Source organism: Apteryx mantelli, chromosome 2 (genome assembly GCF_036417845.1).
Source record: "Apteryx mantelli isolate bAptMan1 chromosome 2, bAptMan1.hap1, whole genome shotgun sequence".
NCBI lineage: Eukaryota > Metazoa > Chordata > Aves > Apterygiformes > Apterygidae > Apteryx > Apteryx mantelli.
The window spans coordinates 139,147,156-139,172,486 of record NC_089979.1 but is presented as its reverse complement, the minus strand read 5'-3'; the positions used below and the strand labels follow the sequence as shown (position 1 = coordinate 139,172,486).

Sequence of the window (25,331 nt, the reverse complement as noted above, 5' to 3'; positions counted from 1 at the left end):
AGGAGAGGGATAAAGCTATAAAAAACAACTGCTGCTTTTCTAACGGGGGAAAAAAAACACTTGAGTATCAAGTGAACTGTAGATTTTTGTATTTCTCCAATGAAATTACCTATGTAGTACTGAAAAAAAGCTGAAACCAGGGAAAGGGCAATTTATGTCTTCCATTGTGGCAAATGGATAAAAAACAGGTCACTTAACATTTTAGCTGGCATAACCACATCTGATGACAATAGTATCAGCTGTTAGCCCTTGTCCATACACCACAGACCTGGTATGGCTGAAAAATAACAAAAACAGAATATTTCAAATAGTTGCTGAATGATGCTAACTCTTTTATCATTAGATTTAGCTCAAATTCAAAACCAAACATATTGGAATGAGAAGTTGAAATATTAGGCATATACAATACTGAAAACAGAGATAAAAAAAGAACATAAAAAAGACCTTGTCACTCTGCAGCGGAAACTTGGCTCTATTTTCAGCTGTTAGTTTGGGATTTTTTTGAAGTACTTTTTAAGCAACAGAAAACTAAGGACCTTGTTTGGAAGGACTCTGCCCCCACAGTATTCTTGAAGCCATTTCTTAAACTTGCAGTGTCGACAGATTTATTTAACCATGTTTTGCCTCTCCTTGCTTCAGAGTTATTGTCCACTCCCAAGTTTCTGAAACCTCTTTGTACTTGGGATTTTATGACTGCTCCCAAAATTTCAAAGAGTATCACAGGAATCCTCTTATGAGTCTACTAATTTAGGAGCCTTCTTTGTGTTGCACCCATCCGTTTAGCTCCTCAGTGCCTGCGAAAGTGTTAGTCAACTCTTCTTGAATCTACTGAAAATGAGATGTGTCAAGCAGCAAAAAGAGTTTGGTCTGAAGTATTAATTCTTCTGAAGTATTAATTCTCCTGTTCTATTTATCGTTTCTTTCCTGAAGAAGTCAACTGAATTGTGATTATAAACATATAAATTTTCACAAAACAAACAGCTAAGAATGTTTTGGCATTGCAGAGCAGATCTCTCTTCTGATTCCTCCCACTCAGAACAGCATGACTTCCAACACAAACCTATTCATAGCTTCATAAATTTGCAAGGCAGTATTTACATAAAATTGTTGACAGTCTCACAATCTGAATTTCTTGTGGCATTTTAGTATATCACATGATATATTAATAGCATTGGTGGGTCTCTAGTTTGTTCCTCTTGTCAAATTTATAGGATATTATCAAAGGTGAAGAAGTACAATTACCCTCCCTATATCATATCTCATGATTTCACAGTGCCATGAGAACAAAAATTCAAGCAAAAGTTGAGCACAGACAGAGGATACATCTTCCTTAAATACTGACCTTGATACCTCTTCTCCTAGTCAAAGCTAATTTGCACAATACTGCAATTTGCACAATTTGCAATTATATCTCATAAAAATTGCAATATAATTGCAATTAAATACTGTACTATTTGAAAAAGAAATAACAGACTCACAAGAACCAAGAGTAAAACAGATTTCTGATGAAAACACATCACAGAGCAGACTAAACTGACTCTTTTTCTTTGGATCAGTTACAAAATCAGTGAAAAATTCAATGCCATCATTTCTATAGGGAAATAAGCAACTCTGTTAGAATTTACAAGAATATCCCAAGCAGGCTTGAATTATGAGTCCTATCAGGTTTAGCTTGAAAAGCTAAAAGGAGATTGATGGGAAGCTACAAGGCACTTTTATTTGCTAGCAGGTGGGGTAACCATTGGGATACCACAGAAGTCCCTTGTTGATTTGCCATAATATAGCTTTTCTGTTTGTTCTTAAAGACAAAAGTAAGCAGCACACTGAAATCTGGAGACGTTGCCAAACTGAAAACTGCCGTATACCAAAGGCATGAAAACAACAACAAAAACATCATAAATACTGGCAAGATATAAAATAAGATTTAACTGGCAAAACATCAGCTAATACATGTAGAGAAAAATAAAAAAAATCATTGGAATGTAATGCATGAATACAGAACAGATACTCAGAAAAGGCAGCAAAAATATACTCAGATCAGATTGAAACGTCTAATTTATCTGTTATAGCCCCTTCGTAACTGCAAAAGTATGCTAAACCTGGGAAAATGTTAATGCTGAAGGTAGACAATAAATCAGGTGAGCCTTAAAAATTATCTGTATTATGTGTGTGTACAACACTTATCAATAAGAGACGCTTGTTCTAGAAGAGCTAGTGAAAAAACCCCCATAATTTTAGTGACATATTCTTTAGCATTAAAGTCAGTTTAGATACCTGATTTTCTGTACACCTGAAATTTCTGTCAAACAGTTCTAGAATGTGCAAAGAAAGCAGAATTAGTTCTACCGCAATTCCAAGCTGCATCTGCCAATGCCTGGACCAAGATAAAGATACTCTCTTCCTCAAATGGAACTGATGAGAAAACACACATAGATGTCTAATGTGCTTCACTAGCAAAAAGATGTAATGAAATGGGGGGGGGGGAATCAAAGAACCAGAAACCTTAATAAATTGATTTACAGAAAGAGAAATAAAAAAACACCAAAGGGTTTAGGCTTCCCAACCAGAAATAAATATAGTAATGGCTCACAAATCAAGAGAGCAAAAAGAGACCTCAAGTCAGTTAGAAAATTGGGATGAAACTGTAGAAAGAAAAACAAAACAAAGCAATGCTGAACTGTACTTTGGGAAGATTGTCTCTGGAGCCTACTAGTGCTAATGGCATATTAATGGTAGCTCTTGGTACAGTAGGTATAACAATATTCTGTCAGTAGCTTTGCACTGAATTACTATTCACTGCGGTCACTGAGAGTGTAGGGGACATTCACTGATAATCCATTAGATTGGAAATTACTTCTTCTGGGATAACTGTCATGAAGAGTTGTAACAGGATAAACAAAGACAGTTGAGAACATGCTTTTTCCATTTTTTTATTCCTTTTTTTATTTCTCTGATACTTTGCCATGCAATTCCTTATTTATTTATTTATTTTATTTTGAAAGCTTTGGTTTAAGCTGTTTGCTACTATTAAGCTTACTGAAGAAAGGAACACATTGAGCTCCAATTGTTTTATAATGAATAAGGAATATACTTGAATATGGGCATCAATCACTGCTGCAACAAGGAAAGCACGCAGTAAAGGCAGGGCACTGTGTGCCATGCAGAAAGAGGCCAAACCAAGGATGTGTGGTGGGAAACCTGAGTTCTGTAACATCTCAAAAGAATTCTGCATTCCTCTGCAATGTAGTTTGGTGTCTGGAAGAGACAAGCATCTCAGCACTATCGTTTCATGCTGCATGCTGAGTCAGTTACATTTTTCCTCTCTTTGGGATTAAGAAGTTAGAGCGAAAGGGGAAGCAGATATTCAGGTGACTTCCCATTTTGTAAAACTGTGGCAAGCACTGATTTCTTAAAGTGCATTACCAAGGCTTGAAGGCTGCTAAATCCAGCCCTGTTCTAGGCAAAGGAACAGTTCTCACCTTTTTCTGCTAGTTACCTCAAGCAGCATGCTACCTACCATGTACAGCACCTATAATTTGCTTTTGGATAGACAATTTCTGTTTCCCTCATGTGTTATCATCCCTTCGCTGTTGACACAAAGCATGACAGTCCCTACTCTTCAAGGCAATGATGACTGGTATTAGGCCATTAGTTCCCAAGGATTCAGATCTTTTATTATTTTCCACTTTACATTGACCAGGGTCTCTCTAGGCTTAATGTTGCTTCTAACATGTGATGGGGGTCTGGTTTTCTTGATTTTACTTGATAAATTAAACAAACAAACACACACACAAATCTGAGAAAACCACAGACAAAAATGAAAATTGACCACCAGTTACTGCCTTGCTACAGGCAATGGTCACAAGTGAAACATGCTGTTAAAAAGTAACTCATCCCAAGGAATAGGAAATTAGTAAATCTCAGTTCTGCAGTTTTCTAGCGGTGGCTTCCTGAACAATTAGGATTGTTTCACAGCTCCTTTTCAGCTTTCCCCACTATCTTTCTGAAGAGCTTTCTAATTCCCTTGGGACTGCTATCAGACCCAGGCAGATCTGTGCTCACACAGCTGCTGGGCATTGGAGTAGCCGGATTTTCTGGTATGACAAAGGTGGCAAATGGTCCAGGTCAGGCCAAACAAGTGCAGTATGTGCTTGCTCTCTCTCCTCTTTAGAATATACAGAAGCACAAAAACAGGCAATTGGCTTAATTCTCTGCAGATACCAATATCCAGCACAAGCTGCTGAGAATATAATTAAAGAACATTAGAAGCACTCAGATTTGAAAGGGAAAGGGTTTTCCTGTCCCTTGACAGTTTACAGTGGTGGTATTTTTCAGTCATTCCAAAGTGAGACACAGACAAAAAACAGTAATCTGAAAAAATAATCCAATTTTGTTATTCAAATTTAGTTATAAGAATTTTAGTTGTTTAATATTTATCTTTCAGTATAACTTACTTACAGCAAAAATGATTTTGAATAAAAATAATCAGGGGAGAAAATGCATCACACAACTATCTGCCAGCTCTGCTCTGAGATACTGAACTTAATGATCACTTTTCCATCTACCCACAAAGATGTGCAGAGTCTGGCTTGATGCATTCAGTTTAGAATTTATCATAAGCAAAGTTCTAAACAGAAATTAATAGTGCTAATTAAAAATCCCATCAGTCATTCAAATTTTTTGCTTAGCTATTTTAACTTCATCTAGGTAAATAAAAGACATTTCTAGTATCTTAATTTAACTTTATAAATTAAAATACATATACAAATTAAACTTAAGTTGACCTTTTAATGGCATGAGACTAAACTGCAGCTCTTTATAACCAGTAGCTCAGATACAATTTTGCTCTGCAAGCAGGAAAACAAATGAACACAAAAGCTTCAGTGATGTACATTAGCATATTTCTGGCTCACTGAAGCCAGAAAGTTCCAGTTCTGGTCCTAACACTATAGATGCACCCACTTTAGGAAGGAGAACATTTATGAAGAAAATTGTCCCCTCCAAGAGCAATGTGAATACAAAGAATGTAAAGTCTTTAAACAACATACCTTTACCCATGACACTGAGAATTACACCTAGACAGAAAAGTGGTGTGTGGCATTGAACTCAAATCAATACATATCTATTAAAGTGCTGAAGAGGAAAGGGTAAAGATAAGGCTATTTAAGGAGATTATAGCTACCTGAAGAGTCTGTATTTCAAGGAAATAATTTCAGCCTTTGCAAAAGGCTGCAGCAGTCTGTGCTGTCCCTTTTTGTTTTTTGAGGCTTTGACCCTTCTAAATAGCTTTATTCTCCAATACACAGGTGCAGTTATCAGGAAAAATGACAAGATTTCTTTTATCTAATAAAATACCTTGCTGGTAATTTACTATCATTTTACATGATTTTAAATATTGCACTGTACCAATCAGTAAAAATAAACTTTACTTTGTATGTTTGAAGAATCTTACTTTTCAGAAGTGTATAAAATGTGTGCTGGGTTTGAAAGTATCTTGGGATAAAAAGCAGCCTAAGCAATAAATATTAATCTGCTAATTCTGCCTGTATGTTAAATGTTAAATGAAAATGTTATGTTAAATGAAATAATGCAGATTAGTAAAGAGAGGAAAGAAAGGAGGTTTCTAAATACCGTGACTATTGCATCGTGATGTTTCCACAAGCCGACTGTTTTGATCGTAGCATGCCATGGCCTGGTAACGGTAGCCTTGTCCACATTCTTTAATGTCTCCTTGTACTTTCATTCCCAGTAATACTTCCACTTTACCCTCTGGTAGTATACAGTCTGACCAGTTTCCCACGGACTGAGCACTGTATTTGTCACAAGGACAAAACTGATTCTCAATCAGAGGATACAGCTGAGAATTTTTGCATTTATCCCTTTTCTTACTTTTTCCTAGAAAGAAGAGAGAATTATTTTAGAAAGTTTGTATCAGTTTACAACCCCCCCTTTCCGCCCCTATTTCATTTAGCCATCAGTAACTTCAAGATAAAACCTCCAAGGAAACAAAGCTAAGGCCAAAGTTTGAAAACGTAGGTGCTTGAAATTAAATACCTATACCTAAAAATGGTTACATTAACCTTTATTCAATCAGTTACGTTCATAACTTGAACTTCTAAGGTAATGAATGCCTACAGTTTGCACAAAAGCAACATCTTTTAAGATAAAGCCACATATTTATGTTTAATTCAGATAAAAGAGCTTAGGCATCCAGTTTGGAAATGTTAGCAATTAAAAAAATATACTCTTTACCCTTTATTTCATCATTGGTGTACATACAGTCCACTAAATAATGTCTCTCACATTATACAGAAAAAACTTTCTCAAGTTAAAGGAAGTAACATGCATCTTTGCTATAGTAGTGCATTCTTTCAAAATGTCAAAATCCTTTAATTTCATTACATGTTATTGTACCATTTGTTATTATCATTATTGCCCTCCAATGGAATAAGCTTCTCCAGTAGCTTTTTGTTTCAAGTATCTTCTAGCAACTTGTTTTCCTTCCCCAACTGGAGTCCACTCACCTCCCGCCCAACAACGATTTTCTCTTTGGTAAAATTTGCTCTAATTTCCTTCCTAGGTATATTTCCCTATTAGACAATGCATGCATTATTGTAGGAGACTTTGCAAAAGTAGTTTTAAAAATGTTTGTTACTCTGATGAGACTATAAATGAATATTCTGCACTATTTTTCTTGTTTTTCAAAACAAAGCCCCAGACATAACTTTGCAGCACCCTTAGGATAGTGATTACATTCTTATATACTGTCTTAGTTTAAAATAGAAGCAAGGTACTTCATGAAGAAAAGTTTCTCCTTCTTTTGGTAACACAACTGCATACTAAAAATACACCTCTTCCTCCTCATCTTTTCCCTACAAATAACTATAAATTCACCCCCAGTTAGCTTTAGGTATTAGCCTGGATAACACGCTGTAACCCAGAACACACCGCAGGAAAAAACAGAGCCTGAACAAGCCTGACAAGTAGCTTAACTCAGCCCAGGGCAGTACCTCAGAGCGTTAATACGGTGGTACGAGCCCAGACTCCTCTTGCTTTGTTTTTAAAGCAAAAAATTGTTAGTCAGGGATTTTTTCCCTTGTGGAAGCAACCTGGCATAAAGTTCCCTGGCGTTACAAGACAGTGGCAGTGAGTCTTTTTGAAGATCATGAATTATTCACTGTGCCCGGCTCTGATGTACAGGGGGATGGCGCGGGGGTAGGGCTGGTATCCTATTGCTCTCCTCCTGACGCTGCTAATGGGCACCCGCTTCGCTAGCCTTCCTCCACAACAGGCTATGCTGGCTAATTGGCAAACCGTGCTCCGGCAGAGGCCAGCTCTCACTCCTAAGGTTTCACCTATAATTTAGGAACAAAGCATGTTTTTTCTTCTCCTTTCACGCAGAAGAAATAAAGAAGCAGATTAAAACAAAAAAGTTGAAGAAAGAATGTGTTTCAAAATGGAGGGATGCCAATCGTGTGGAACAAAGAAAAGTTTGTGGTGAAGGTTTGCGCAGCCTTGGAAAAACTTTTGATTTTGCTATTTAATGGCAATGGAAAAAACTCAGAAAGTTTCAAAGGACAGTCCTGTTCTGGAGACAGAGTATAAGAATGTCACAAGACAGAACAAGACTACCTAATGAAGAGAAAAGCCACCCACAAAAGAGCATGCTTAGCTGTGTTAAGAAATAAGGCAGAAAATTAAGCCACATGTTGCCTCACACCAGGATCAGAGCTGCTGGATGAAGGCACGAAGAACTGAGAGAACGAATATTCAGGCAGGGAAAGGACTCACTTAATCACACACTTGGCATTCAAGATTTTGCAGCTAAAAAGTCAAAGTAGTAATCCAAAGCTCAAAACTGGAAATGACTATTTATAGCAAGAGGCTGAAACGCAGCCGAGTGCTGCCGTAATTCCAAGGCACCCAAGCGCCACCCGAGAGGGGACTCTGGGCATAGCCACGAAGACTTTCAGACAAAAGGAGAAAGAGGAATGTAGGGTAAGTACACCTGATCCAGTTAAGGATGCATGACTGTTGATTAGTCTGTCACCAAAAGCAAAAAAAGCAAATCCAGTTTTTCATAAGGTTTGCAAATTCTTATTAGAAGCTCCAGGGGAATTTCAACAACATGCTTTTCCCCAATTACTGCTCAGCATAAAAAACAAAAGCAAAGAAAATAGAACTCCAAACCTGACAATATACCAAGGGCAAAGAAACGTCCAAATGGTTTTGAGCAAAAGAAATCTTATTGTGTATCTCTATTCCAGGCAAGATTTTGACAATATATATGAACTCTCTGTGATTCCACAGTCAAAGGATTATGAACTGCGTTAATACAATCAGGAGAAAGGAGATGAAAGACCTCCAATTTCTCCTATGCTTCTGTAAGGAAGAGCCATAATTGGGATGTAGCTCCAGCTTATTTTGTTTCTACTGTATGTTCATAATACATTGTATTGCCTAATATGGAAGCATTTAACAGACAATAAGTGGGTCAATAACTTAGATGCTTAGAGTCAGAAATTTAGTTTGTTAGGAACACACATCCGAATTTTATGAATGGCTTTCTGAAAAGTGAGGTGCCACCAATGCCTGCGCAAGCCAATGACAAGTCATGTTCTAAAAGCATCTCTGCATACCAAAAGCTAACAATCGATTCTTCATTAGCAAATTGACACTCTAATTAAATTAATTACAAAGCTCTTCATTACACAAAACCCTCAATGGCATCCTCAGTGAATATGGAGCTTTTGCCTACAAAGAAGAGTTCAATCTGGTGCAAGAACACTGGTAAGATGTAGTTGGTCTATGGAATCACTGAGGAATCAAAACAAATTGCAGACCTGCCCCCTAAATTCTTAGCTGAGAAAACTCATACGAATCAAGCAAAGTCCAAACAACTAATAGGTGCTGTTGCTACTTTGTTTTTCTTCACCTGTTTTCCAAATCTAGAATCTAGTTTCTCATCTTAATAGATTTAAACTCATTTGTCTGTGATTCAAAGTGATTTTACGAATGATGTGGCAAATTTCAGCAGACTTCCTTCTCCAGAACAAGAAAAATTTGTTCTGGATTTTTCGGAGTGCCTTACTATCCACATCATGTGGGAGCTTCCAAGGTCTGTGGGGTTTTACACCATTAAACTAATCAGTTAGTGTCTGTGAGTTATGTTTTCTTTAATGTTCACTAGATTGTCCAAGACCTGCCTGCAAACTATCAGATAAATAAAATTAAAGCAAAAAATTAAAATAGTTTTGAAGAATAGTTTTAGTATTCAAACCTGTAACTCAGAAAAATTGCTTAAGTGAGGGCAGTCACAAAGGTCTGACTCATTTTATATATGTTATATGCTTAGCACAAATGAGCAACCTTAGAACATAATACTGTACAAATAATAGACTATAAAAAAGCAGCCTTTCTAACCTCATTGTGCATGGAAGCAGACTGCAGAATAAACAAATTATGAAAACCTATTGAGTAACCACCAATTGCGCGCCTTTTGGAGAAATGATAATGGAGGGACTCAACAAACATGCAGGTAAAGATTTAGTTTTCTCCTCACACTCTGGATCAGGCTGTTGGTCAATTATGATGCTTTAAATGTTTCACCCGCACTGGAACTACAGACAATGTTGACTTACCTGTCACAAAAAGCAACGGGCTACTTTGCAGTTTACTGTGTGTAGTCAGTTGGGAAGAAACACTGGCCTCATATGCTCTTCTCTTTAGCCATTAACATGGGATCTTTTCCTCCCTATAATCAAGAGTCTGACACGTATGCCAGGAGTTTGTTGAGATTTTTTCTCACCCCATTAATGCTATATAGAGCATGACAGTGGAACCTCAGAACAACACGTTTTAATCACAACAGTAGCAATAATTAATAAAAGATATACATTTTTCTCATTATTCTTACCAACAAGAGTGCGTTTTCTGGTCCTGACTCCTCCGCAGTCCCCATTACAGGAAGAAAACTTTGACCAGTTTGTAAACTGGCAATCGTCTTGGCAAGGAATCTGGCATGTCTGTGTTAAGGACGGTAACGGGCCAGCATATTTAAGGCACTCACTGATGTCAGCCTGTCCTCCATCTTGCCTGCGACAAGTAATTGCTGGAAGCAAAAAAAGATGGAGTTAAATTCAGCAGGTACTCATGAATGTTCCTACTCGATTTAGTAAGTCAAACAATCTTCTGCCACAAAATTGCATAGAAAGCCCAGAATAGCTGTGTGATATGACAACCTACATTTGTAACCACTTGTATCTTACAATTGAATGAATACACTTGAAATTTCTGAGTGGCTTTTTGAGATTATGTATAAATTACTATTTTCTTTATCAATACTTAGCAGGAACAAAAACCTTAAAGACAACTGCAAATACTATAAGGGATTGCACAGTGTTATCCATACCTGCTGCATCATATCACTTTTCATATTATCATTTTTCCTACAGAGACAGGCCATAACTCAGCCATTACAAACTTGCGATGTTATCTGAGTAGCTGAATAGTGTATAAGCTATAAAGCTGAATATGTGCAACAGTAGCATTGATTTTAGAGAAGGGACAGACATAAAATTCAGAAACATATTTGAGTTCTGGATACCACAGACTGTTTAGCTACTCATAGCAGTATTGCTGTCTGACACGCTTTAGCAATTTTTAGTCTTGAACAAAGGATTGAAGAACAAAGCATGTTTGCCAGGGTAGAGTATCGACAAATAGGGGCACAACTTTTTCTAACAGAATACCCATGTCCTAAACAAAAGCTTCTTACTTATAAGAAAAAAAAAAAAAAGGTTTCTTAAGAAAACTTCAGATGTCACAACAGAAAGTTGCTGGAACATTAGATTATTACAAAAACTAGGGCTGTTTCATTAATATCAGGATGTACAGTCTTTAACAATGTTCTATTACTGTTCCTCATGGATAAGTTTCCTTTTTTTTAACATTGTTATTTATCTCTTATTTTAATCACAAGCCCCAGTAAATCTCATTTTATTTCCTAGCCAAAAACAACAAAGAACTTATTATGCAGTAACAAGATTGGAAACTTCTAGTTGTATTTTTTACACAACGGAATCATATTTATGCTTCTTGGTGTCTGCCAGTACACAGTATATGCAGTATCTCATAATGACTGTGAAAGTAATTTGGATCACCAATTGTTGCAGTAATATTGCATCCAAATACAGTATGTCATTTTCTACACCTGAGGGAATATCATGTTTTATATTGCACTCTGCTCCATAATTTAAACATAGTACTTCTATTGTACCGACAATAATTGTTTTATTGGCCTGTGAATTGAAAAAAAAAAGTAAATGCTACTAATCCAACTATTATGGTATAATCAGGTTCAACTGTTGGAGAAAAAAGTGTTTAAATGCAAAGTTTCAAAATAAAACAGAAAACTGCCTGTAAGAAAAGGGGAAAAGAAGGAAGAATATGTGAGGAAAGAAATTTTTTTTCCCAAGATTGTTGTAAAGTAATTGGAAGGGTTTAATGACCAATGACTTCTGGAAAAAAAAAAAGAAAGGTTTTTCTTCTGACAGTTCTAGACAAAATGTCTACTTCATGATGATTGTAGGAAGCTGAACTTGATGATCCAGACGTTCTTTTTCAAATCTGCATGCCTACTAAAACATATCCAAAGGTCCTACCTGATTTGTTTTGCCACACACCTGTGGTAGAACATATTGAATAGGAGGGATTTTTGTTTTTCCAAAGATGCTAAGCAAACAACTTCCCTGATCCCTGACTGCCCTTTGGAGCAGGACTGCCAGCACTGTTTATAATAGGCTCAGTACTGCATTAAGTTATGCTTACTGGTGGACTGACCAGCTGGACATTGTCTAATGCAATTATTCTACCAAATCCTATTATTATTGGTGTAGCTTCTAAGAAGAAAAAAACCCTTTCTTCAGATATAATTATAGTGATTCAATGAGAAAAATTGAACATCTGAAAATTGAAGATCTCTGCAAAAACTATTCTAATAATATGTTAACTGTACCTACTATAGGACTTCTATACTTCTCTAAATATTACGGAAATACACAAGTCAAACCAGTACCTTCAAGTGCAGGCCTAGGCTATGGTTTTGCATTCTTCCGAGAGACTCTTTCCTGCTCATAATATACATCAGATGCCCAGAGATAAAAACAGAGTTCAGACAAGCTCTGCCACGTGGAAATTCAGAGGTCAAACTGAAATCCTCTGTCTTGAGGCTGACCTTGGCATGCACATGCATCAGTAAGACTAATTGCATTAACTTAAGCGTGCTGCCACTGAAATATAGGCCACCATTTTTAGCAGTGAAAAGGGCCAAGGGCTAAATGATAGCCCACATATTAACCCAATAACTTTTAATAACCACCTCTGAAAGTTTAACACTCATTTTAAATACTGCCTTTCAGAGAACTGTCTCTGTCTAGTCTTTTGATAGGCCATAAACATTGTCCATAGGAGAATATACTTTCTAGCTAAACTGAGTTTTTCTAAAACCAATATTCATCTCCTCATCTTTCTTGGTTATTAAACATTACTCTGTGAGCAGATATTCAAACTGTCATATATTTTTTCAGAATTATAATAGTGCACGTAATTTACATCAAGCAGACCCAAGTGAGAAGCTCCCCTTGGGATTAACACTTTATTTTTTTTTTCCAGATTAACTGTCAGTTGCACTGTAGCAATCAAAGCAGGAAAACATGGCATTCTTGAGACCTAAATATTTCACCTTAATAATAACACTTATTAAAGGACAGCTTGGCATACCAAAGCAATTCCTGAATCTTAATTTTCACAGTGCCTGTCCATAATTATTCATATTACCTCTAGTTGACAAGGCCTGAATGATTGACTCTATATTCCCTTCTGCAATAGTTATTCTATGGATTCAGGTATCTATTTGAATGTTTACACCCCTTGTGAACACTAGAAGAATGGCTATTTTTCCATGATTTAAAGCAGGGATTTTTGACAACTGTATACATACCATTAATACATTATTTTGGCCAGGTAGATTTTTTTTTTTTCACATCTGCAATGCCCTTACTGTTAGTGGAGGTGTTAAGAATATCATTTACTGTCTTCCACACACAATCTCATTCAGGCAAACCATCCTGTGTCTCTGATCAAACCCATGGTTCTTTAATTATATTCTGTAGAAGTCAGCTGTGATCAGTGATTAACTCACTATAAGGAGCAATGTCTTCAACTACTATAAAGCCATGCAGTGCCAGACTGATTATTTTACCTATACAACCACATTATATTTATTGCAGACATTAGCAGTAAGTGGAAAGAATGTGGTTCTTCTATTACTGAATTAAGCACAAGTAATAGTTAAGTGAAAACATAAAACACAAGAATACAGTTAACAGAAAAATCAAATTTAACACAGAAACAATTCACTTAGGAAATTGTTTTGGTTTTTAGCAATTAGTATCTCCCAAAAGAAAGGTGTGAAATAAACAGCAGTCTAAATTTTCTAGACAAGGGACTTTGATGTAATTAAAGCTTTATCTGATAGCATTGCTTGAGCTAACCCATAGGGGACTTCAGGCTAATATATTTTGTTGCTGGCATAATGAAACAGTGAGACTATATTTGAACAAGCTTTTTAAGTGCATGCCTATATAAAAATCTTGCCAGTGTTGTTCCCATCAATAAAATACTTCAACAAGATTTCACTGAGATGTGAGATTCAGTGATGCCAACAGCTAAAAATTACAGTACTTTATAAATTACAGTGCTCTGAAATCCTTTGTTTTACAACATACTTGTGCTACTATTTTTCATTTGTTAAATATTTCTAATAGCAGAAATATTCTGTTTCATTTCTAGAAAGCCAAGAATTAGTCCAGGACTCTCTAACTTTTCTTACCCCTAATATCAATGCTGCCCAGGCTAGGACTTCATCAGCGTCTCTTTCTGCCTATGTGGGACACTGGACAACTGCACAACGAAGTATTTCTCTCACCAAACGTGTTAAGGAGCCTGTACCAACTGCTTCGTGAAAATGCAAACCTGGGAGTTCTTTATGTGCCGAAGAGAATACCAGTGTGTTATTGCTGAGAAAAGCTGCCTGGAGATTTTGTGTTTTTGTCAACAAAAATTTCATTTCTCATGTAAAAACTTCTGCTTTCAAGTACTGTTGTCCAAATCCTTAGTTTAGTACAAAACCAGAAGCTGCCTGTTGTCTTTTGCAGTGACCAAAGCACGACGCGGACAATAAGGCACTCTGTTAGCAGTGTTAACTACATTAAAACAGTAGTTTATGATTCTGTCACGCAGCCCTCCTTCTTCACGATTTTGTCTTCTTTCTTGTGGTTTCCATGAGGGCACGAAGCTGCCAAAGAGCAAACCTCCCCAGGACAGAAGTGCTGCCCAGAGGAGGAGGCTGCCGGCTGTGCCCAGCGACAGCAAGAGGAAAGCCCGGGCAGTTCGCTGCCAGTGCTGCCTCCAAGCTGCCCCATGTCTCCTGTGATCCTGCGAGGCCTCCTCAGCACTCACAGTGATCCCAGGACACATCCTCCAATTCCCCGGCTTCAATGTTTTCCAGATGACTCTCCATGCACCTCCCAGCGTAAAGAGTAGTGAGTGCTCTGGACCAGAAGATCTTTAACAACGGCCAATTCCCAGCTACATTAAGTGCAGCTTTTCGGAGATATTTTCTCTGGCAGCCAGGTTACTTTAAGCTTCTGCTTAAATTTTTATAAATAACCTTCCTCTTGCTACAGAGGATACTGGCAGCTTTCACAGTTTTCATCCCGTTCCTCTTACAAAACTCAGGCAGATTTATGGTGGCAAGGACTGCAGGCGGCACGTCCCGTCGTATATCTCTTTTCAGGCGCTGGGACAGCCCTCCCCTGTGCATTCATCCATCTGTAGCTGTCATGACTTGATTAGGCTAGTGCAGTTTGGGCACTACGTCTTTTCATCTGTTACATGTCCTCTTTACAAGGATTGGGACTCAGTCCAACCAATCTTACTTTTAATATGTAAGCAAGTTTCCTAGGCTTTTATATATGCTTCAAAATGTTTTTGAAACATATTTTCAAGTTTCTTCAGAATTTACAGAAACCGAGGTTTACTGTCACAGATTTTGTAAGATACGAGCATAGCAGAAAGTACACCTGTTTAAATTGTTCACAGTTTCAACCTTTATACATTAACCCATCTCACAGAGCACACCTTTTGAAGTTACCTATGTGGTAATAAATGTCAGCTTTAAGAACTAGAAAGCCTTTGTACCGCTGAGCACACTCTAGCTGAAACCAGACCCTCTCATAGTGAGGTTTATAGTCCACATCACTTTCATCAAATACTGGTAGCCTGGTTTTATCAAGCATTTGCATTTTTCTTTCATTTTTTCTATTTTGTATTTGCCAGGCCTCCATGCCTTTCCCTCCGGGGTTTCAGGTGTCTCTTCTGTGACTCATCAAGACATCTGGCTAATTTAGTCTTGTTAATTAACAATGGCTGTTCTCTCTATTTCTTGTTGCTGTTGGATAGGGTCAAATGCAAGTTTCAAACTTCTTGCTGCTGCACATATATTACTCTTTATTAGGGGTTTTAAATAAAAGAAAGGTACAATTCTTAAATTACTGCAAATTATAGAATACATTCCTGTTCTGCTCATTCACTGTTAAGAGGCATTTTACCAGTGATACAATGGCAAATTTTCATTCATAATAAAGATTCAACACAATCACCATGACTACAACAATGAATTTGCTGCTCAGATATTAAATGCTCGGTTATTATGCTTGGGTTTAGCTATAAATAACTGTCTATCATTTGCATGAATAATTAACATCTTTCTTTAAAAATGCTAAAAAAATTTTGCTCATTAACCAAAAAATACCCCCAACACTTTTCTTCTCTTGCCTCTGCTTTGACCCAAGTTCTAAAATTGTGACATGTTCATTTAAACTGACATTTGTATCAAAATCTTCATTATACAGGACAGCTAGAAACAGAGCTGTGTCTAACAATGAATCTCAGTTCCAAATTTTATGATTCACCCAAGCATCTTTTCTGTCAAGCAATAACAATGTGATAAAAAAGCTGAAGAATGGAAATGTGACTAGCAAAGCAGCGATATAAAGCAAGGCATGCATATGCTCTCACGTTATTCATAGACTGTTAAGATCAGACATGTAAGCAGCCATTTTTAATGATTTCTAACTTCTAGTTTTTCCTTCCAATGTAATTATCTTTCTAAATAAAGCATGAACAGTAGAGAATATTTTGTTCAGAATAAACTACTAATTAATTCATATTCAGATGTGTCCATTCTCTGGTACACATTGCTTTGTATTTAACGCATGTGGTGCTATGTTATGTGCTACAGTGTTTGTGTGTAGGCAATCACATCAGAAATAGGATAATTTAATAGCATTGGCAACATCTCCTAGCACTGAAAAAGAAGAACTGAGAACTGTTCTCAAATACAAGAATGCAATTACTTGCTCTGCTGAATATCGATACAAAATAAAAGGACAATCCACCAAAAAAAACAAAGTGCTGAGATTACTTCTATAAGATTATTGCTTTACCTCATCATCAAAGGTAAATTACTGCAAACAGATGAATGACTGTGATTTCTGTATTCATGAGTATCAAGAAATATCAGAGAACTCTTTTTTGACTGAAGAAGAAATGCGGCTATTTCTACATTTTCACAATATGGTAAACATTTGTACAGAATGTTTGCCAGCGAATGCTTAAATATTTTATTCAAAATATTTGTATCCCAATATCACATCATAAATGCAATATCAAAATATTAAACCAAAAGGATTTCATATCTCAAGATTTAGCATTTCCTGACTATGGGGTGCTTACAGTTAAAAGTCCTTGCACAGTAGTAGCTTTGTCTTTTTCTGTATCTACATCAGAAAACAATCTTTAAATAAATGATCATATAGTACAGAACTTCTAACAACATATTATCATGCAAAGTTTTCCATAGTCTGTAGGAACTTTATTTACACAAGGCCAAAAATGCAGGAAGCCTCCTTAACCTCCACAGATTATAGAATCTGCAGGGAGAGGGACAAAATCTCTTCCAGAGTCTTACTTCAGAAACTGGTGAAAACTTTCTAATACTGTCCTATACAGAGCTAGATCAGACAGATGCTTGCAGGGTCAGCCTCCCTTCAGCAGGAATCTTGCACAAAATCAAACCTTGTGCAGGGGACCAAAAAAAACAATGTGCACCACTAAAAATTCATGCATGACTATCTTCAGGGCAAAAATTGAAATATAAAAGGGGAGAAGGAATAACTTAATGCCCTGTGCAGGAGAGAACCTATATAAAACTAATCAAAACAAACCATCTGTGTTCAAAAGGCAGTTTTTGAGGTGAAAACAGTAAAATTTAAACCAATATACTACACAATTGTAGTGACATATTTTCCAAAATGAAAGTTACTTTTGTGCAAAAATTCAAATTTTAGTTCCAAGTCAAATTCATTGTAAAGGTGTTCAAGAGACCAGAAAATATTTCACTTTTCTCAAGCTAAAGAATAGCTGTACTAGCTTTTTTTTTAGCCCTTACAGAGTATCAGTTCACATTACTGAGCACAAAAAAAGATACCTTCAGCTCATTGTGTCAGCTGTTAAAACATTGAGACACAATATATAATACATATGTGATATGAACTTAGATTTTATCATTTATATCAATAAGAAAAACATTGGGCCAAAAAAGGCTCAGGCTTAAATGCCTGTAACTTTTATCACTTGAACAGGCGAGACAAGACTCCTATTTAGATTCTTGGACTGAGGTCCAAAGACACTTTGATTATCCAACTTAACTACCTTCTCCATGAGTTTTAAAGTAAAAATCATACATTAAATAAAGTTATTAAAAAAAGAAAGAGAACAAAAATCTCCCCTTTCTAACAGTTGATCTCATAAACATTTACAGAATTCGACAAAAACCACCTGCTTTCTTCAGGCTTAGCTGCTTCCAGGGTTTTTAACTAAGGATACCTCATCCTACGGCTCAATCAAATCATACTGGGGAACTGCATCAGCTTCCATTGTATCTGCATGTAGGAACAAGACTCCTGCTTTAGTGCATCAACCTTTGCATTATCAAACTCTAGCAACTGGGTGTAATACCAGAGGGAAACTCTGCTTGTCTATTTTACCATATATTTAAAAACTGTATCTCCAGTAATTCCAAAACCATGTGTTAATCAATATGTGTGCGTACTGGACATGACTGCAGTTACAGGAAAACCTGTAAATTCGAAACCCTCACAACATACAATAATAATACATTTTTTTCTATACACTACAATTAGGTGTCTTTCTCTGTTAACTGAGTTTGAGGTAAAGACAATAGATTTAGGTACTACAATGCAAGTACAACATTTTGTACTATCCTTAACTCCTACCATCAAAGACAGAAATCTTATTTTTTCAGTGTGTAATCTGAATGTATCCTCCTGAGCTCCTAGAAATAGACTGTGTTAGTGACAGACCATTGTAAGAATTACCACAGTCAGAAGTCTTTTCTATAAGCAGGCAAGACCTTCAGGTTTCATTTTGTGGTAAGCTTTAAATTGATCTCCTTTAACACCTTCTGAGTAAGTGATAGAAGTTACTAACTTAAGATTTACCCTATGACTTTTTTAAAAGAATAGCATAACCTACTTTAATATTGCAAGGAAGTTAATGACCAGAACATTTCACTTTTGTAGTTAGCAATGTCCTTGGTCAGGACTTTTGCAATCTGCTGAGACAATATTGTTATAATGGATTGGAGTTCGCACTCAGAAAAGGCAAAAAACCCTCCTGAAATTCAGGGTTGACTAGTAGTTCAAAGCAATTCAAATACTGTAACACAGTAAGTAAGAACTGTAATTATTTTCATACTGAATTTATTTAATACACCTAAAAAAATCTCCCTACTATACATGACAGAGTCACACATATACGATTCTGTTAAACTCCTGAAATTCCCTATGAAGACAGGTGACGGTAAAGCTGGATTTGGCTGATTTATTTGTTATTAAATGGAAATCAGTGATAAGATATCTGGATCACTGGGCTCAAAGGGTCAGTGGTTTGATGTCCAACTGTTAAGAGTGTTGCACCTCAGCGATTAATTCCAAGGCCAATTCTGTTTAACATCTGTAACAACCTGTACAGAAAGCACCCTCAGCAAGTTTGCAGACAACACCAAATTGAGGGGAGCAGTTGATATGTTGGAGGGTAGGGCTGCTATTCAGAGGACCTCGGCAGGCTGGAGAAATGGGCTGGCAGAAACCTCATGTAAATCCAATGACAGTAAATGCAAGTCCTGACCCTCGCAGGTCAGTAATCCCACGCTGGGAGCTCACTGCTCCCTACAGCCACCTAATGAAAGGGTCTGGAGAAGACAGCCAGATTCTTCCCAGAGGTACACAGTGAAAGGATAAGGGGCCACAGGCACAAGTTGAAACAAGGGAAATTTCAGATTAGGTATTAGGAAAAAAATTCTCACAGCAAGAGTAGTCAAGCAGGTTGCCCAGAGGGGCTGGGGAATCTCCATCCTTGGAGATATTCAAAACCCAATGGGACACGGCCCTGAGCAACCTGTTCCAGCTTGGGTTGCATCTAACTTTGAAACTGGCCTCTGAGTGGAGGATTGGACCAAGTGACTTCCAGAGCTTCCTTCCACCTGAAATAATTTGGTGATTTGCTGATGCCAAATCATAGAACGAACACTTACAAGGAGCAAAAGTCTCACATTTGGTCTTAATGGATATACTCATAAAAATGTGTGCACATCCTTGCTCCATGAAAAATGTCACTGAATTTACATAAACTTTTCCACAAAAGAAGCATGTAAAGTGATGCTTTTTTTCCCTTTTTTCTTCTTTTTTAAGGGCATTAGGTTTTGAAAGCATACTTTTGACAAACATCTCTGCAAATTTGCTTCAGATGATAAGGATGGTGAAATAAGCTGAACTAACAATATCATGAACATAGTCTCTAGTGTGCCATCAATACTTAGATATAAATTAAAATGGATATTTTATGAACAAAACATTTGCCAAATACTGGTTGGGATGCACCCTACTATACGAGCAGCCAGTACTTTCCTCTGCTGATGCCCCTAAATTTAAATAAAATTAGTGTTTACTTATAATGACTAAATTTTAGGCATTTCTCACAGATTTCCATGCCAGCACGCCTACAGACTTCTGAGGAATAAAAGATCAAAAGAAAGGGCCTAACCTCTTGCTTGTAGCCCAGGTCCACAAGTCTCATGTGCTCCTGGACTGTCCTGGCGCACATACCATGGTACCAGCTGGCACCTGCGCCATTTGTGGGTCTTCCATCTGAAATGAGGGGGGAAATCAATTGAAAAAAATCCATCTAAATTCTTAACAATCAAAACTGAGGCAGCACAAGTGCTAGATAATACTAGAAACAACTGCAAGCTATTATTTGTTATTATGAATGAAAATCCATAACAAAGAGTTACCAACATCACATTATAAGCATTTTCCTTTTCCGTGTTAACTTTTTTCCACCTTTTAGGATTACACCATTAAGAACATGGAGAAGGAAAGAGGAGGAGGAGTGGGAGGGGAAAGGTGCATTATGATAGTGCATTAATGATATTTAACGAATATACAGTGAATACAAACCGCAGTAGGAGAATTTGTGTGTGTGTATCATTTGCTTATTACACAAAGCACAGAAGATAATCAGAATTTGATCAGTCAAAATTAGGCTGTACAGAAAGCATATCTAGACACATTAATACACAGCATTAACATATTTATACAAGATGTGAGATTGAAATTTCAAAAAAGAATACTACGTAAAATAATAAACAACTGATAATGACTTGAATATCCATGTAATGGAAGAAATCCTTTGCTATGGATATAAGCATGCTCAGAATATTTTACTATTCAACAAAATATGTTAAAAATTGAATGTAGCAAAGCAAGACTAAGATGTCATAACAACAAGTCATTAAATAAGGATGACTTTAAAATACTAGGCAAGCCCTGACGGACCTCCCTCCTTTGCTTTTCTTTCTCTCTTCTTTCTTTTATTTTTTTTCTCTTCCCTATATCAGTGCAGCAAAGATGTGTTGAAGCTGCCCAAACACATGATAGGACTCCAGGGTTGAGTTCTGGTTCATGCAGTCCTGGGAGTGGCTTTTGGCAGTAAACAGTGTCACACATGGGTGGTTGCGCATTTCTTTCTCTTTCCCCCCCGTCTCACTTCCCCAAATTTTTCTTTCCCTCCCCTAGACATTCCTGAAAGCAACTTGCAAGACAGCAAGAAATTCTGCCTAGACTGAAGCACAGACAAATCTTGGAGTTATAGAAAAAGATGAGGTCATACAAGGAAATTTTTAGGATTTTTGTTTTGTTTTCAAATAATTTCAAATGATGTGTTTTTAAGGGTAAAATTTTCACAATGAATCAATTCCTTTGCTAAGCTTAGCCTTCCAAACGCTATCCCAAAAGGGTGAAATCAGAAGCAAAAAGCAATCCCAGCTCCAGCAGAGCACTGGGGCAGTGGGGTCAAATCACTGCAAGGGCGCCTCAGGCGATCCCACAGTGCCCCTTGGGGTCTAGGGCAGTTGAGTGGCAGCATCTGAGAAATGGGGATCCAACCAGGAGATCCAACACAGTATGAACAGGGTCCCAGCCTCTAACAACAACAACAACAACAACAAAACTCGCAGCGTAAAAGATCTTGCAAAAAACTTTGATAACAAATACAATATTGTGCTGCTTAAAGTATTCAATCAATTCAATTAATTTAATTTTTTATGAAACTTTTACAAACTTCCATCATAGTGCAGCAGCATACCTCAAGGCTTAAATATAACAAATGCAGGGAAGGCTGATTATTGCCACAGTTCTGAATTAATCCACAATGGTTTGAGTTACTCAGAGGGGGGAAAAAAACCCTGCATCCACAATTCAAATCATCTGCTGCTCTCATGTTTAAAGTGATCGCTAACAAATGGCTTTGCAGCTCAAGTTTCATTGCAAACCTGGCCTTTGCTAGTCAGTGTCTAAACTAAGGCATGAGTAAAGCTGAGTGTGTGAGTCCATCTGACCCAGCTTGTGCGTAGGTCAGAAAAATGCTAAAGGAAATATAGAGAAAACATGTTATTATCGATTCACATCAAGAAATTTAAATTACCTCATCTACCACTCACTAGTTACTCTTGTTACTTCTACTCAGAATGTTATGCCCAGGCTCAAGTAATATTTGATCATAAAGGTACTAAATAGATGAGGATCAGCTAGAATTTTAAAAGATGAAATTCTGACTCCGATCTTGACCAGAACAACTTTTCAAGTTGCATTCTCTGACGTTTGGAGTACTCATTTTGGTAGCTTCGCAATACTGATTCACATCCTTTTACACCTTTCAGTTGGATATGGTGTGATCTCCTAATAAACGTGTAATGATAATCCCTAGCAGTTGATGAAAGCAACACATTGCTTTAATCTCAACTTCTTTTGGCTAAAATAAAATTAGGTCCTATTAGTATCCCTGCAACAGAGAGTAGTTTTATGGGAATTAGCAAGTGTCCTTCTTTACTGGAGAAACAGAACATTGGCTTCCAATTCAAACATATTTCTTTTACTTCAAAACAAAATCTAATAAAGAATTTATTTTGTCAAGTAAATCCAACTAACCTCAACAGAACTGCCTAAACTTTGTCTGTCTCAACAGCCAGATCTTGCTGTATGTCTAGACTTTCCCATGCTACGCAGACAGATACTGCAAAATTGCCTGAAATTTTTCTTAACTAGTTAATCTGGAGATCCCCACCTGCTGGAACAGTTCTTAGTGTTTTCTGGTGAAGATTAGGTCAACAATGAGAATTTTGTGTACTTGGGGATTTTTCAGTGAGGGGATTGTCTCTGGGCTGATGGATGGAGGACACAGTCCTCCTGAGCGACAGCAGAGCACAACTCTGTTTAACAGATGAGGCTGCATTTCAGTGGTTTGGATAATTTAGAAAGAAAAGTTTTTAATCACATAGAATTTCAAAACAATTGCTAGGTAAGATTTATCCTGAAAGGCAATTCCTAGCAGTTGCAATGCTCCTGCCAAGGAACTGGAACAAAACGAGCTACTGGATTCCCACTTTAAAGGAAACAAAATGTTTTCACAGTGAGCCTGATACACCCTGGGCCCAACTAAGTCTACATAACTGCACTGAAATCTTGATTTAGCTATGTACCCTTTTTTTACTTAACAACTGAAATTCAACAAACTTAAGGGGTAGTGCAGGTTGAAAAATCACAGATAAGCTGGCTTTGGTGGATTAAAACTACCTGTAGTTATAGCAGATGGGAGGAACTTCACATTCCTTTTCCTCAAACAAAGCATCCGGGCACTCACGACCTCCGTTGGCAGGGAGCTGGATTATGACTCGATGACGGGACTGTTTCTTTACCGTGACATCCCCTGCAAAGAGTAGAAGAGCTTGTTTCTCCTGCTATTTTATAGGGATGACAACAATTAGGGGAAAAATAAGATTTAACACAACAGGTATTTGAGTCAATTGCTATAAAAGAGACATACTATTTTGTTCATAAGCAGAAAATTAAATCTAATAGATAAAACACTTTAATCTCAGCTAAAGCCCAAGAAGCAGAACTAAACAGAAAGCAACAGCAGCAATACTGCACAAATGAATACACAGTTCAAACAAAAACTAAACCAGCTCAGTTTGATGCTATACTCTGCAGTTTCATAGGGTAATTTTGCCCTAATCATTAAGATGCAGAACTAGAAATAGAAATTAAAGGAAAGAAATTATTATATTTCACAAATTTCCCATTCACTAATCGACTCAAACAGAAAATCTAATTGCCTTTTGCTTATCTTCACAGCCAGGAATACAACAAATTTAATTGATGCTCCTGGTTCTATCCAGACTTTGCTTTAATCCTGTTCCCTATTCCCTCATTTCCCACCTGGGACTAGCATTATTCTATCTAGATGCACAAAAAATGTTCCTAAAGAGCATATTCCACATTTAAAAGTGAAGTTTTATTTCCCTGCTCCTGGATTAATTTACAGCTCACAGTTTTTAATTATTACAGTTATTCATTATTAATGATAAACAACAAATGGTTCCTGCAGGAATTTTGATTCCAGTCATCTTCAGAGCTCCGGGCAGAAAAATAAGAGCAAACCCACAAATTTACATTCATCTTCGTAGCACCACCTAATATGCAAGTAGTATTAAGTAAATATCTTGGATTTTTTTTTTTTCCTTTTTGCAGAGAGTTGTAAAGCGGATATTTGGCTGACTAGCTGATATCAGACTTGGGTGGGTTATTACAGCAGCTGCTGCTTGTCTGAACACAGAAACGTGCTGGACTATATCCAAACAATCATAATTAGGAGCAGGAGGTAGGAAATCATGGCAGTGGCTCTCCACCACCTGGCCAGTCTTCAGCATGGAGTGGACCCTGTGTCAGTGAGTAAATCAGCGACCGGAGAAGCCAGGAGCTGGCACAACAGGCAAGACCAGGATCCCAGGGAAGCTGCTGACTGGCTTGCCGACACAAATGGGTAAAGTCCATGAAATGAAGATTGTGTGAAGTATAAAGACACCATTTGACTCACAGAATAGGCAACATAGCTGTATTAGTTAATAAATTTACTATTTTATAGCAAAACATATTCTAGTTTGTAGTCAATATTCATAAAGATATGGTCATTGCATCAAGAACTCTCTTAAAGCTCGCAGAACTGAAAACAGAAGAGAGTGGCACTTTTGTCCAAAAAATCTGTCCCAACAAAAATGTGTCAGAAAGAACTGTTAATATTGCTCTAAGACAGTGTAGTATTTAAGTAGTGAACCAATATTTCATAGATTTAGTTTCAGTGGTCTTAACTACTGTTCTTTTCCAAGATTATAAATTTAATCACACTAACCCTTCTTTTATTTGCAAGCATGTGCTAAGCACTAATAGGAATTACTGTAAAAATGAGTTTATGCTTCTGACCTTTATAAAGCATAAAGAATTGACGGTGATATTTGAAATGTGTATATTTGATGTAACAATATCTAACATCCTGATAATATGGAGCTGTGAGTAATCACCACGTCCCTCTCATGCAGGGATTAGCACCCTGTGAAACATGGAATTACACTGTTGACTATGTCTGTAATAGTACGTATTAGAAAAATACATCCTGTTAAGCTTAAAAGAGAAAAAGGAATAAGGCAGAAAGATGTGGGCAATAATCAGTCAGTCATCACTTTAGCTTTATGTATGATTTCAATGTAATAAAATTCAAGAGACACCTGTGCT

The 25,331-nt window shown here is 37.0% G+C and overlaps 1 protein-coding gene across 1 annotated transcript in view; it reads right to left on the bottom strand.

The window, feature by feature from the left end:
* Positions 1–25,331, bottom strand: part of THSD7A (thrombospondin type 1 domain containing 7A) — a 208,828-nt gene that overhangs the window by 40,937 nt on the left and 142,560 nt on the right. Inside the window, exons 11-14 of the mRNA XM_013941489.2 lie at positions 23,337–23,469; positions 20,248–20,351; positions 9,917–10,111; positions 5,632–5,895 (exon numbers count right to left, since the gene is read on the bottom strand). Of these exons, the coding sequence (XP_013796943.2) occupies positions 5,632–5,895; positions 9,917–10,111; positions 20,248–20,351; positions 23,337–23,469 (696 nt within the window). The remainder of the gene's footprint in view (positions 1–5,631; positions 5,896–9,916; positions 10,112–20,247; positions 20,352–23,336; positions 23,470–25,331) is intronic.